The sequence below is a fragment of the Phalaenopsis equestris genome, unplaced genomic scaffold (assembly GCF_001263595.1).
Source record: "Phalaenopsis equestris unplaced genomic scaffold, ASM126359v1 Scaffold000226, whole genome shotgun sequence".
NCBI classification, from domain to species: Eukaryota; Viridiplantae; Streptophyta; class Magnoliopsida; order Asparagales; family Orchidaceae; genus Phalaenopsis; species Phalaenopsis equestris.
This window is the reverse complement of record NW_018164668.1, coordinates 1,389,522-1,404,924: the sequence shown is the minus strand read 5'-3', so window position 1 is coordinate 1,404,924 and position 15,403 is coordinate 1,389,522. Positions and strand designations below refer to the sequence as shown.

Here is a 15,403-nt window from a genome sequence, read left to right as displayed (position 1 = left end):
AATTCATTTCACAACTAATTCAAGTTTATTTACTAAGGTGTGTTATCTTATATGACTATTGCCATGATGCAAACTTGGTTAAATTAATATAGAGCCATTTCATAAGTGTTTGCAAATCACCAAAGTTTGACCTCTAATTTCAAGCCTTACTTGCACACATTTTCCTCAATATTGTATCAAATAAAGTCACTTTTTCAACATTGGTTCTCAAAATAATCGTCGGGTAAAACTCACCTTGAACTATGTCAAAATTGTTCCTGACTGTTTATATACAAGACTATTTTAATCCTAAAGTTTACATAAATGCAAAAAAAAAAAATAAAAGTAGTCTAAAAAATTCTTTAAATTGAAGTTGCAATAATCCTCGTGAAAGGAAAAAAATATTACATTAGGAGTCCTGATGCAAAATTGTATTAAAATTTCAATTACAATAAATCATGTATACCGTCCAACCCCACCGAATAAAATAAATTAATAATTTATAATACATGGCGGGGCCAGACAATACACATGACGTATTGTGATTGGAGTTCTGATACAGTTTTGCATCAAGACTTCTTGATGTAATTTTTTTTCCTATAATGGATTCTTAGCATTCAATTTTAAAATAGTCTAGAACTATTATGACACTTCTATAAACTCTGAAACTAAAACTAAAACGATCCCATATAGAAATAATCATCGTAAACTATTTTTGGCTCACATAACTCAATCTAAATATATAAAAATCTTCCTTCAATTAATTCCTTTTATATTACTCAACACTAAAACAAATCCAACCATTTTTCTTAATCACCCTTTCTCCTTCATCTCTTCCCCTCATCATCCCTCAAAAAAAAAAAAAAAAAAAGAGTTGAAAAAAATTACGAGTCAGCCACTCATCGTCCCCGAAGCAATATACCCATACACAAACTGGTTCCACGCATCAGGAAGCCCCGGCAGACACCAATGAATACAGTCGGCGTAGTTCCGGGGATCGGCTTTCTGTTCTGCGGTCAACAGCTTCCCCTGTCGTATCGTGTGAACGGAAGTATGGCCGTCCTTTCGGAGCTCCGAGAGGGCGGTGATGTTAACGAAGGTCACCGCCGTCTTCATGGAGCTTATCACCCGCGCCGCCGCGTAGAATAGCCTCCAATCGGTTCCCACGTCCAGCGGCGGCTGCCGCCCACGGGGGGAACGCCACTCGGAGGCGCATTTTATGCCGTTAGGGTTTCCCCAGTCCTCGCTCCTATTATATGGAAAAAAAATGGATATTTACATACAGATCACCTGAAACTTTGTTATTTACAAATAACCATCAAAATGATTTTTTTGAACTACCGAGCCACTATCATAATTTGATAAAAATGAAAATTTTGGGTTGGAATTTATTTGCTAAATGTTTTAGTGGTATAAATATAAAAATGGAAATTTAGGTGTTAGATATGAAAAATTAATAGGTGCAGTTGGTCGCACGTCCAGACGATGATTCAAATACAGCCATGCCGCTGTAAATCACGTGGTCTCGTTGGACAAAGGCGAAATCAACCTATTTTTTGAGAGGGGGCAAACTGTTTCTCAAGACCCAACGTATGAGGGGTTAGATCAATAAAGGTCAAAGTAATACTTCAAAATAGGCAACAATAATATTTCAGGAGGACAAAAGGCTAAATTATAAAAATCTAAATTTGATGTTTCGAATAAAATTTGATAAAGATGTACATAAAAATTTGTAAATAGCTCTAAAATTTATTATATTTATTTTGAATAAGAGAGGAGGGTTATTAAAGCTAGTTGATTTGGCCTATGGCACGAAATTTAATGAAAACGAGGATTAGAAAATGAATATTTATTTACATACATATTTATGTACATATTGATTTACATACATAAAATGACATAAAATTCTTATGTATTTATAGATTGATCATTTAAATTTTGATATTTATTTATATAAAACATTTAAATATTTAAATCACATAAAGAATGCTAATATCAACTCTTTCAATATGATTGAAACAATTAATTCTTATATAAATGGATGCCACAATTTAGATTTTAAATATGTAAATACAAAAAATTAATGTGGCATGCATGCAATTTTTTTTTTAAATATTCTAATTAAATTTTGATATCTCTCTCTCTCTCTCTCTCTCTCTCTCTCTCTCTCTCTCTCTCTCTCTCTCTCTCTCTCTCTCTCTCTCTCTCTCTCTCTCTCTCTCTCTCTCTCTCTCTCTCTCTCTCTCGAAATCTACTGTATAAGATCCCTCAGATTGGGGGTTCGAACCCCTTTGACACAGTTGACCTTAAAGAAGTTTTATTCAAATTGTTGGGCACATTAGGGGTTATTGGAGGCTCGTATAATAACCTCTGGTCATTCCTTTATATATATATATATATATATATATATATATGTTCACCTATAGCAGTCACTTTATCTAAAAATGCATTAAATAGATGGTTAAAAATATAATATTTTTATATTTTTTTAGGATTGCTATATTGACAATTGTTTTGGACTAAAAAGCAAAAAACCTAACACCATAATGGATAACATAACATAATATCTTAATATATAATATATGTGGCATTGTTAAATTGTATTAATTAATTGCGGCAAAGTGTTATTTATGAATAATTAAGCACATAATTAATTAGGGTAAATTCATAATTACTTGATATGGAGAGGGGACATGCTCATAAAGAATATCATAGTCCTCTTAGCATCCAAATTCTCATCAACCCACTTCGCCCAAGCCCTTAACACTTTCTCATATGCCACCGCTCGGTCAACCTCCTCGTACTCCGTTGACCCTTCTTCAAACGATCCCCTCCTGCGCATCAAAATTTTTTGCACCACAATCATTTTATTGTTTACATTCATACCCCCCAATTCACATGCATACATTTACATATCAAACTCCTCATATTTATCTTTTATATATATTTTCATGCATAAGTAAGAATTAAACTTTAAGTGTCATAGTGTGTGAATACATAGGAATTGAGAGGTATGCACGTAAATCTTCCCAAAAAAATGGGATTTTTACATGCATACCAACCAACTAATATGTATTTACACATCGAACACTTAAATTTTACTTTTTTTACATTACACATTATAAAAATCACTTTTTTAATCAACTTTAAAAGAAGTGAAATACACACTTTTATGCATATTGGTAAGAAGGTACAATATATGCAAAAAATTAAAGTTTAGGTGTTGGGTATGTATGTAAATACATAAGAAAATGAATGTAAATCTTTGTGATGAATATATTACTCACAAGACTTTCATGGTGAAGGTATTCATCCACCAAATGTATGTGTTGAAGATGAGAAAGTCAACGCCCTTCCAGTTCTTCCCATGCTCCTCTATTGACTCTGCCATGATGATTCTTTCAAGTATGCTGTGCTTCTTTGGGTCATCTGAGTTTGACTCCACTAAAAATGGCGCCCAGTAGAACTCTACTGTGGCATCATACTCCTACATAAATATGCACATTAATATTGCAATTTTTTATTACATAAAAACCCCTTTTTTTTTCTTTTTTTTTTGTAAACTCAAACTTATAATTCTTTGCAAAAACACACCCTCAAACTCTTGCAATTACTTTTCTTTATGGGCTTTATACTTACAATATTATAGTATCATAAACTCGTGCATTAAGATGTTTGTTTTTTGCTTTAAAATGTTAATCATAGCGGTGTTTTTGTTGTGAAGTAAGGTTTTGAGTGTTAAAAATATGAAATAAAATGTGTTAGATATGAAATTGTTGGGGTTTATACACACCAACCATCCATAATACTAGATAAAATATTTTAATTCCCTAAAATTTTCACTCAAAACTTTCATAAATGAGTAAATGAGGGTCGTTGTAATAAAAAAATGATAAAAACATTGTATTTAAAGTTTGGTTGGTCAAAATATTCTACTAAATGTTTTGGATGATTGATATGTAAAAATTCGTTGAGAAATAACATTGCATTTCACTTTTTAAAAGTTAATAAAAATGATCGTATTTTTAATGTGATGGGGAAGATCTGGGCCTTATAGATGTAAAAAAATAATACAGAAGAAGGGGCGGACCCAGGTAGGTTCGCCCACCTCTTAAATTCAGATTTTTATTTATATTAGAGAGTAAGTTGTTATGTTACTCTTCCTGAAATATTACTTTGTCATTCATTATCTTAATCTATCTCACATTGGGTCTAAGGAGGCACTAATTTACTCCCCTAAAATAAGAGACCGGTTCCACCCCTGTACAGAGGAAGTGGGTGTAAATGCCCACATCAAAATTTTCAAGCAAACTAATATAGTGCACATATGAATTCTCATGCAAATGAATGCCCACATCTCAATCACGCATGTAAATTCCCACATCTGAATTCTCATGCAAATTAATTAGCACGAATTTTGATGAACTCGTAGGAAGCAGCATACACAACTAATACTTGCATTTAAAGCCAACAAAACTGGAAGTTTTGTTTGAACGTTTAAAAAACATTTTAAGAAAAGTTAAATATTTCAAGTAAGATGAAAAATAGCTTGCACTATTACCAGATAAATTATATAAAAAATTAATATTCGAAATTTGCATACTTAGCACACAATTCTCATGTATTTACACATCTCCCATCTAAACTTTCATACATGAAGATCTGTTTCATTTCTAAAGAATGATAAAAATACTATTTTTATGTGATATTAAGAACATGAACAGGACATGTGTGTAAATATAAAGTTTATATGTTATATATAAATATGCAAATTGTGTATAATGCATGTAAATGCCCAAAAAAATATATAATTTTTAACAGATTTACCATACCTCTGCTCTGAAAGTGTTGAGTGAACCGTTCTTGAGTAGGGTTTTCTTGCCCGGAGGGATGACAGATTGTACAAGACACACCATAGACTCCCATTGATTCCGGTTCAGCGAATCCCCCACAAACATCAGCCTCTTCCCTCTCAATCTCTCCAGCATCACCCTTGCATCAAACCTTCATTTCCCCCCCATTTTTTAATTAAATTTTATCATATATTAATTAATCATATCACATATTTATAAAAAAGAAATAATAATATTATTATCAGTAATAAAATCATTTAAAAAATCAATCTTTAGTATTTTAATAATTTTTTTTTTATATTTAATATATTAAAGAGATTTCCTGCTTACTCGGGTAGGGAACAATCTCTAGGCTGCCATCTCCACTTCTGATACGCATCATCCATGCGACCGTTCCGCATACAAGTAACCTGCTCCGTCAGAAACTCGCACGCCTCCTCCCTATAATTCGGCCGCGTGTCATTGTCGTACACCCACTTCCCCGCGTAGACATCACACCCCTCCGCTATTCTCACCACCGTTTTATCCAAAACCCACGCCCTGTCGTCTTGGCTCCCCTCCTTCAATCTCGGTGCCTTCCTCTTCTCCTTCTGCTCCTCTTCACACCAGTTAGGGTTTTTGGTGATCGGATCCATGGATCCGATGCTCCGATTAGATTCTTCAGTGGTGTCGAGGAGAAGGGGGAGGGGAGAATCAGAGGGAGGTTTGGCCGGAAAGGGGAATTCGGCGATGGATTTAAGGTCATCGTTGTAGATGAAAGCGGCGAAGAGAATGACGGAGAGGACGATTGCGAAGATGGAGAGTTTGTTGTGCTGCCGGACGCCGGTGGCGGCGGAAGAATGTTTTCCAGCGAGCACCTCGGCGGTGAGGAAGGAGGAGTATTTCCGGCGAGAGAAAATCATTGTGGGTTGAGGAGAGGTGGATTGGGGATTGCGCGGAGGGAATGCAATTAAGAAGAAGGATTGGAGCTGGTAAAGTGAGGGGTTGTTTTGCAAAATTGGAGAAATTTATGAAAATATTGGGCTAAGTTGTAAAAGTTTATCAGAATTTATGTATTTACATATCTAACACTTAATTTTTTACATGTAGATTACCCACCTTAGCTATTCATGAATAAAACTGTAAATGAACCAACTCACTCGGTGAATAACTCGAACATGATTCGACTAAGACTCGATCAAATTTGTTCAAATTAACAAATAAGCAAGCTTGAACAATTTTTTAAAACTCGAATCTTAAATGAACTTAGTACGAACATAGTCGAACTTGTTCATTCACGTTCACGAACAAACTCGTTTGTCGTTCAACAAGTGCTTGTAAAACACTCGATATTAAGCTCGAATATAGCTCGTATCATATGTGGTACATTATTTAAATAAAATTTAGTTATATATTTAATAGTAATATATTATCATATCAATAGTATTATTAGGTTAATTATTAATTATATATTTATTTTATTATTTAATTTGAATTACTTTTAGTTCATTTAAATTTTTTTCTCATGTTTCAATATTCTTTTCTTCCATTTTAAAATTCATTCTTATGAGAATGCATTTATTAGAGACCAAATGATAACATGTGGGTTAGTTCATTTGATTATATGATTTATTTAGATTTTAAAAATTAATTATTATATTATTTATATGAAAATTTAGATACTCGTTCGAATTCTTAACTCGTTTAAATGCTCGTTCAATTGTCATAAACAAATCAAGTTCAAATCTTGAAAAAATTAAACAAGTCTAGCTTGAACAATATGTGAAAGCTCGACACTAGCTCAAGCCGAACATGAACAACTTATAATTATATCAAGCCAAGTCCAAACTGATATACTCGACTTGACTCGGCTCAATTACATAAGAGGAGTAGTCATTTTTTGACGAGTAAAATAGTGTCCCTTTCTTTATTTATCATATCTATTTCTATATCTATAAACACCAAAATGTTATGTATGTAAATATGAAAATTTTGGTGTCAGATATATAAAAACATGATAATTTGGTGGTAAATATGTAAATTTCACAAAATAAAAGTATAATTTAAAAAAAAGTTTGGTAGGAATAGATGGGGTTAAGTACTGAAGCTGAGAGCTAAACCGCTGTTGGAATTGGTTTGGTGACATGAGTAGTTAGACTGTTAACTGCAATTATTATTTTTTTTTTTTGAAATTAAATTTTAATTTTTACATAAATCATCTTATTTATCTACAAAAAATATATTTAATTTTTTAAAAATTAAAATAGTGATATTTTCTATATATATATATATGATATGAAAGATTTGGGTGATATAAATATGAGATGTAGAGTTAATGTGGAAGATGGGGTTGTTGACAAGTCTATTCGAACCGAGCTGGGCTGGCTCGAAATGGATTGAGTTCGGATCAAAATCGGCTTGTAACTCATTTCATTTGATTTTAAGCCAGCTTGGCTCGAAATCTAAACAAGGCTCAAATTTGAGTTATTCTTTATCCATTCAAGCTTGAAATCAATTAGATTCGGCCTGAAATCAAAACAAGATGGCTCAAATTGATTTATTTCGATCAATTCCTGCTCGAAATTGGCTAGTGGCTCATTATAATGGATTTAATTTAGTATTATATACAATTTTTATAAATAAAAAAAATACATCGAGCTGGTCTCGAGCCAGTTCAAGCAGATCTGTGTACAACTCGAAAAAAATTTGATCCAAACATTTTCGTCGTAGTTGGGCTTGTTCATTTCTATCCAATCTCGATCAAGCCAAGATTCTATTCAATTTTGGAGCGAATAATCATCTTCAAGCTAAATTCAAAACCCTAGCGATAGATATGCAAATACATAGAAATTAGGTGATTTGTATGTAAAAGCCCTTTTTTTTTTAATATTTCCCTTTTAGAATGTCACCTTTCACAATAATTTTTTAAATATTTAATAAATTCAGGAAATAATTAAATATTAAAATCAATTAAAAATGGCCGCATAGCTTATGAACATTCGCTAAAATTAAGGAATCCACAATTGTCAAATTTGATCTAATTATTCAATTTAATGTCAACATTTGACTTTCATTGGAGTTTCTATTATTATTATTATTATTATTATTATTATTATTATTATATATAAGAAAATGGGGGCATTTGCATGCATACCTCACAATTCTTACATATTTATGTATCAAATATCTAAATTTTCATATTTACATATATACCACTCAAATAAGTAACAACTGATCAAAAATATCGAGTCATTGCTTTTTTTTAAAAGAAAAATACATATTCTCATGCATAACTTTATCGTACCAAAGTGTAATAAATGTAGATATCGAACTATAGGTATTAGATACGTATATGGTTCCAGATTTGCGTGTGGATCACACCAAATGAATAGTGTAAGAAGAGAGAGAGAGAGAGTAAAAAAATAGTAATATGTAGTAATTAATCGTGTCTTATGCATTATTTAATTCGTGTATTTGTAGAAGAGATGTTACGAGTGATGATATATTATACTTCTGCCCCTACTTTAAATTGATTATTATTGAGATATTTATGATATTTTACCTGTGTAAGATAGTCGTTCGACTACTTTCTGACTTGGCTGGCTAACCTCAACTTTAAATTTTATCTATATGTCATCGTACCTATGAATGAAAATTAAATCAGTGGTATTTTTATGTAATGCAAAAGATTTGGATGATATAATTGTAAAAAAGGTAAAGATTAGGCGTCACATATGTAAATAGGGCTGTCGGAGCAATTCGTGTTCGGTTTGTCAATGAGTTCGTGTTCGATTTGTTCGATGGGTAAACCAGACGAACGTGAACAAATTTTTCTTGTTCGGTTAATTAAGCGAGCCAAACATGAACAGTGATGCGTTCGTTCGTGTTCGAATCGTTATTGTTCGAAATATAAAATAATTTAAAATAACTATACATAAAAAAATATATGACATTTTAAAAAATTGAATTTTATAAATTATAATATATAATAAATTAATAATAATTATATATTAATATACTATATTAGTAATACACTAATATATATTATGTATTTATATACTATAAGTTATATAATTAATATAATATATTATTTATATATATTAATATCAGGGAAGTCAAACTGGCTCGCCGTTCGCGAACAGCTCGTGTTCAGCTCGTTCATTAAGAATCAAACACGAACAGTGATTTCACGAACAATTTCGAACCGGGCTTATTTCAAACAAATTAAATTTCAAACGAACCGAACACGGCCCGTATATGTAAATACATAAGATATTTGTGGTATGTATATAAATGCCCCTATTTTAAATTAGACAAGAAGTAAATAATAATATGAAAAAACTATTTTCTATATATATTTTTTTAATAAAAAGGGAAATAAATTCTATTATTAGAAAATTGGATGATAAATCGCTTTCTCTTCATGTTGTGGCAAAGCCCAAATGACTTGTTGAAGTTAAGTGTATGTAAGCCTTCTGGATACTGATGGTTAGTCTCTTTCAATGGCTTACATACTTTGATAGGAAGCAATGAAATCAGTAACTCCATATAATGGAAATTAAATGGAATAAAATAAAAATTATTAATAAATATATTATTATTAAAATTGGGGTATTTACATATATACCACTCAATTTCTATGTATTTACATATCCAACAATCTAGCACCTAAACTTATTTGAGGTAATTTTACACTAAAAGCCTTATAAAATTTCAAATTTGATGCTGAAGGATTTGCCCAACCAGGAAATAATGGTCTTTAATGGTCTGTTCAGCTTAACAACTAAAGTTAAGATTAACATTAATGCTAATTCTATAAATTACAATAATCTTATTTAGGAAGTTAGCTATATGCGATTGAATCATATATCACAACTGATAGCAGATGAATAAAAGGCCAAACTGCTTCTCCTGCCTGAAGTTGATTTCTCCACCAACTGGAGTAGACAATAAGGTCTCTCTCTCTCTCTCTCTCTCTCTCTCTCTCTCTCTCTCTCTCTCTCTCTCTCTCTCTCTCTCTCTCTCTCTCTCTCTCTCTCTCTCTCTCTCTCTCTCTCTCTCTCTCTCTCTACTTTACTTTTTCTAGTATTTTCTACTTTTGGAATGTGTTATTGTTGGCAAGTTGTATTTTTAGAAAGGGGATTTATGGTTTTTGTAATGTGTTAGCCTCTGCACGTTATTTATCTTGTGAATGTTTCCTATGAAGTTGAGGAGGAATTGAAGATTATAGTTGGATTGAATGTCGCTTCCATCGACTGCGCATGTTCTCTTCTATTTATATGTCATATCTACATGACTGCAAATGAGATTCGTTCGGATGAAGTTTTGGATGATATTAGTTGTTATTTGAGCAAGTGTCTTGGTTTCTATTTACTTGGAGAAGTAATCAATTGCTACTAGTATATATTTTTGTTTCCCCTTAAAAGTGGAAAAAGGTCTGAGAGTATGTAGCTCCCAGATAGCAAACGGTTATGGATTAATTATGGGTTGTAGCTAGTGCGATAAATTTCTAGCACAACACACACCTTCTTGAGAATTCTTCAACAACTCTTCAAATTTGCACTCACACACTGACCTTAGATAGAAAGGAGTGGTTGACCTTCGAAATAACTTATCATCCATTATAAGATAATGGATGGCCTTGAATTTGAAATGTCTTGGGTTGGTAACATTTTTAAAAGATATCTCATGTCTTGAGAAAGTGAATGTAAGGGTTGACCCAACTCTTCGCCCATTTGGTCTTTACTTCCATTGCCCTAGCCACTTTGATGGTAGGGTGCAAGAGTTTATGAGTTCTCCCCCCTAGGCGATTGCAGTTAGATAGGAGATCTGCTACCTTGTTATCGTTCCTAGAGATATATTCAATTCTGAACCGTTTGGATTTCTCTTTTTTGGCTTTTGACTTTTGTGATATATCTCATCATCATTTATTCCCTAGTTTTGAACCATACCACTAGTTTGTCGATCACGAGCTGCGTGTCAGATTTTACCAAGACATGTCAGGCACACATCTCATAGACAAAATGTAACCCAACAAGAAGGGCGTCTTATTCAGCCTGATTGTTAATGGAGTTTAATTCTACATCCACTAATTGGTATAGATGGTCAACGTCTGGACTTGTGAGTGTGAGTCTAAGTCCCACTTGGCATTAGTTGGATGCTTGGTCAATATGGAAGGATCTAGGTAGGACTTGGGGGAATTTCATCAGCGGGGTCATTCAGTTCGGAGAAGTCAGCCAGGAAGTTCATCATGACTTAAACCTTGATTGTTGTTCTTGAGACTTAGGATAGTTCAAATTAGCTAATCTCCATAACCCATTTTAGAAGTAGGTCATGATGTTTGGGCTAGGACCGCCGTTAAGGGGTGATTGATAATTACCCTGATTGGGTGTCTCTAAGTAGGGCTGAAGCCTGAGTACAAAAATAATAAGAGTGAAGATTAGCTTTTCCATGATGTGTTATCGGAGTTATGCTCCTTGGTGGGCAAATTTTTTGTTCGCCAACACCATAATGCCTTTCGGAGACATTCTATCCATGATCGGGCACAACATTTCGCAAAATAATATGCTCTATAGAAGGAAGTGAATATTATGTTAGACATGGACCTAACCACCTTGATGATGAAAGCCTTCTTTCAGTCTACGGAACCAGGGTTTTTTTCCTTATCTCACAAGTGTAAGATAATGTTTATTTTAATTCTAGGGTCTTCCTTCTTACAAGAGTAAGGCCTCGTAATTAATTACATCCTTAAGATCGTGAACCCTAAAAAAAAAACTCCTGATTAATGTAATGAGTCAAATTATAAAAGGATTTAAAAGATTTGAGCTCAAAGGAGTAGAAAAACTTGATTATCTGACAAAGAAAGCTTGATATTCAATGAGTGATATTTTAAAGGATTGATTTGAAATGATTAAATTTTGAAATGATTAAATTGATGTTATTTAAACTGCTTGAATAGAGTTTAAAGGATGAATCAATGATATTTGAAGTTTAAAAAAATTGGAATAATGCTTTAACGAGTTAGATAGGGTTTAAAAAGAAGAATCAGTGATATTTAAAATGATAGACATGAATTGATCAGAACCCCTATACTATAGAGTAAGGTAGGAAAGATTCTTAGATTGAAAGTTAAACTAAACTCTATAAAGAAGCCTAAAAGGCCGACTAACCTAGACACTGGGAAAAATTTACTCAATCAAGATGGTCATCGCTTTCCATCGCACGAAAAAATCAATATCTGTCAACCATAATAAACCACATAACCAAAAATCCCTCTTAAGTGTTGCAGCTCAAGGAAAAACCAGCATTCTGCTAAATAACATTTATACCAATCAAAATTTTCATTTCCCATAAAAAATACCACTACTTTAACTTAAAAGTGAAATACATCTTTTACTATATAAACAAGATTGGCATATATGTAAAAATTAAAGTTTGCGTTCGACACATAAATACATAAGAATTGAGTGATACCTATTTAAATCATAGCCTCAATTTCTCCAAATTACAATAAAGAATGCATACCATACAATTCTTATGTATTTACATATCCAACACAGATTTTCATATTTATATGCATAGAAATACCCTACTTTATGCTTGGATTCATGCCACCAGTGTTATGACTGTAAATATCAAACCTAAGCTGTTAGATATGTAAATACTAAGAAATTATGTGGCAGGCATGTAAATTTCCCAAACAAGAAATCACATAACTCTGAAGTCACAATCAAAACCCAACTCAAACTGAATTAATTAACTCATAATTCAACTCCAAAAATTATTAAAAAATAAAAAAATTCCATTGATTTTCTTACATTTTCAACCTCACAAAATATGCATAAAAAATCCTATTCCATGTATCAGGAACTCCAGGCAAGCACCAATGTATACAATCTGCATAATTCTGTGGATCAGCCTTCTGCTCTTCTGTAAATACTATCCCCTCTGTCTCTGTATAAACTGAAGTGTGCCCATCTTTTCTGTAATCTGAGAGCTGAGTTATATTTATCAAAGTTATGGGAACTCTCATCCTCTCAACAATGTCTGAAACCACTTTCATTATTCTCTTATCAGCCCCACTCCCCCAATATCCTCTCTTCCTCACTGGTTTCGTTTCATTGTAGCATCGAATTCCGCTCCTTCGATTCCAATCTGAGCTCCTGAAATCTCATTTTTCATATTTTTTTCTCAATTAGAAAGGAAGCGTGGAGTAGGGGGTGTAAATGAGTGGAGTTGAACTCGAGCTCGAGCTTAAATCTAAAAGTTTGAACTGGCTCACAAACCGGCTGGTTTATTATGTAAGATGGAAATTATTAATTTAAACGAGTGCCATAATAAAATGATAAATAGCATAAAGAATGAAATATCACTTGATATAAAATATTAATTTTTTTCACAACGAGCATATTTTATATTAGTTATTTTTTAAACTAGCCGGTTCACAAGGTAATGAGTCAAGTCGGGATTGGCTTCAACTAGGCTTGTTAGCTCATCACGCTCCACTCACAAGCCACCTATCAAGCAGGGGCCTAGCCAGCTACGAGTCAGCTTAGCTCAGTTACACCCCTAGTGTAGAGGGAAGGATAAGGAGATTAATAATTACCTCATGTGTGTGGGGGAAGCTGTGGTGAAAAATATTCTTGTGTTGGTCTGGTTGAGATTGGAGTCGATCCAATTTGCCCAGGTTTTTAGTCCAATTCTGTAAGCTATAACAGCATCAAACTCTTCATACCCTTCTTCTCCATTCGTAAATGATCCCCACCTGAATCAAAAAAAAGAAGAAAAATCAGTTCTTTGCAACTTTACCAGTCCAAGGTGATAGATTTAAATCCTCCAAAAAAGAGCAGGAAGATTAATTCGACTTAATATTTGATGTTCGATTGAATATCTCATACATAGCACACACTTTTTATGTATTTACAAACCTCGGACCTAAACTTTCATATGTACACACATAACACTCAAATCTTTCGTGTGTAAACATGGAAGTTTAGGTGTGACAAATATAAATACATAAGAATTGTGTGCTACATAAGTAAATTTCCACTGATTGATATATTTTTCACTCAGAAGAGATGTATGGGCTTTTGTTGGTCTCAAAATATAAAGTTGTAAGTAAGCCCTACTCGTTTTATCTTTATGAATCCCCTCTACCATTCTGAGGAGATTCTTGGGCTTTCTTAGTCATATGGTGTGACACCCTAAACTCTCACCCATCAAGGTATTATCCGCTTCGGTCAAATAGCCACACAGTTTCACCTTGTTGGTGTAACTTCTCAGAAGGTCACCCATCCTAGGAGTGCTCGTCCGCTTAACTGTTATTTTGACCCCCAGTTATTGAGCTAAGGTAAAATAGCACTTTTGTAATGTGGTACCGCTCACCTACCACATCTCACCTGCCTCCCACCTACCTCCCACCTACCACTCTCTCGCTTCTATAAATAGAGAGGGTGTGAGACTTAGGAGAGCAAGAGAAGAGATCTTAAGCTACCACAAAGGAGGAGAGAATAGCTAGAGAGCTAGAGATGAGGAGAGCATCTTGAGGCCTTGTATCAAGGTGTCGCTTGAGAGGGGGGCCATAGAAGGAAGATGAGTGCTCATCTCTATGTATAAGCTATGTTTTCTCTATTTCTTTTGCCTTAGTGAACTATTTGATTGATTCCCTCCCGTTGACGTAGATCCAGTTGGATAGAACCACGTAAACGATCTGTGTTTGCTTTTGTTATTTGCGTTTCAATTCTATGTCAGGAAGTACATATCTCACAACAATTAGCGTCGTCTGTGGGAAGATCCATACTTCTTGGCTAGAAGTGTTCGCGTAAAGGTGTTCGCGGCCAGCGACGAAGAAGAGAAGTTCGGCATTCACGAACAGGAAGCAAGCGGATCGCGTCGCAGGCAGCCGAATCGCGACAGATTTAGTGAGCAGTGGAAGCTTTGATCGACTGGATTCGCACGCGCCCCGCAGGTTGTGCGGTTCGGCGAGACGGAGGAGGAACAATCCACAAGCGATGGCCGAAAATTTGCGACAGGGCTGCCAGCAGAGGATTTCGGAGCAGGAGTTCGGTCTTGCGAGCAGCTCGGCCAGAGGGAAGAGGCGGAGATCGCGCAGAGAAGGATTCAGGGAGTTCCCTGTTCGGGAGTTCGCAAAGCAGGAGGACTTGAGAAGTTTGGCGAGGCGCAATGGCTCTGGAGAGGCAGTTATTCTCGTGCGAGAGGCAGAGGAGGAATTCCTGATTTGTTCTGTTGGACGCAGAGGAGTGCCTGCGGGAAGGAGGCGTGAGCACAAAACATGAAATTTTCTCCAGTGAACAGGTGTGATCTCTGCCATAAGGAATTGGAGCTCTCCGTTCGGTTGGCGAAGGAAGCGGAGTTCACGGGGAGAAGGTAAGAAATTTGGTGAGAATTTCCTGGACAATAAGGCGTTAAAAGGCAGGTTTAGGCTGAAAAATTTTGGTTATTATACAATAGTACAACATTTTGGTGATTTCAGCCTAGTTCTTGGAAAGGCAGCAGGTAGAATTCATTGGAAGAAATCCTAGTCACGATAATGAGTTCCGCCAAATTCGACATTGAGAAATTCAACGGGAAGA

General features: G+C 34.3%; 2 protein-coding genes across 3 annotated transcripts in view; both read right to left on the bottom strand.

The window, feature by feature from the left end:
• Nucleotides 1-696: 696 nt before the first annotated feature.
• On the bottom strand, nt 697-5,850 carry LOC110023709 (protein trichome birefringence-like 28). The gene is made up of 5 exons (XM_020723250.1): nt 5,163-5,850; nt 4,812-4,983; nt 3,267-3,466; nt 2,655-2,813; nt 697-1,228 (listed from the first exon to the last, which is right to left on the bottom strand). The coding sequence occupies exons 1-5, from the start codon at nt 5,732-5,734 to the stop codon at nt 871-873; spliced, it is 1,461 nt and encodes a 486-aa protein (XP_020578909.1). The 5' UTR covers nt 5,735-5,850; the 3' UTR covers nt 697-870.
• A 6,773-nt stretch (nt 5,851-12,623) lies between these two features.
• Nucleotides 12,624-15,403, bottom strand: part of LOC110023697 (protein trichome birefringence-like 3) — a 7,591-nt gene continuing 4,811 nt past the window's right edge. For both annotated transcript variants that reach the window (XM_020723232.1, XM_020723231.1), the window contains exons 5-6: nt 13,417-13,575; nt 12,624-12,973 (exon numbers count right to left, since the gene is read on the bottom strand). In XM_020723232.1, coding sequence (XP_020578891.1) covers nt 12,625-12,973; nt 13,417-13,575 — 508 coding nt within the window. In that variant the 3' untranslated portion in view covers nt 12,624. The remainder of the gene's footprint in view (nt 12,974-13,416; nt 13,576-15,403) is intronic.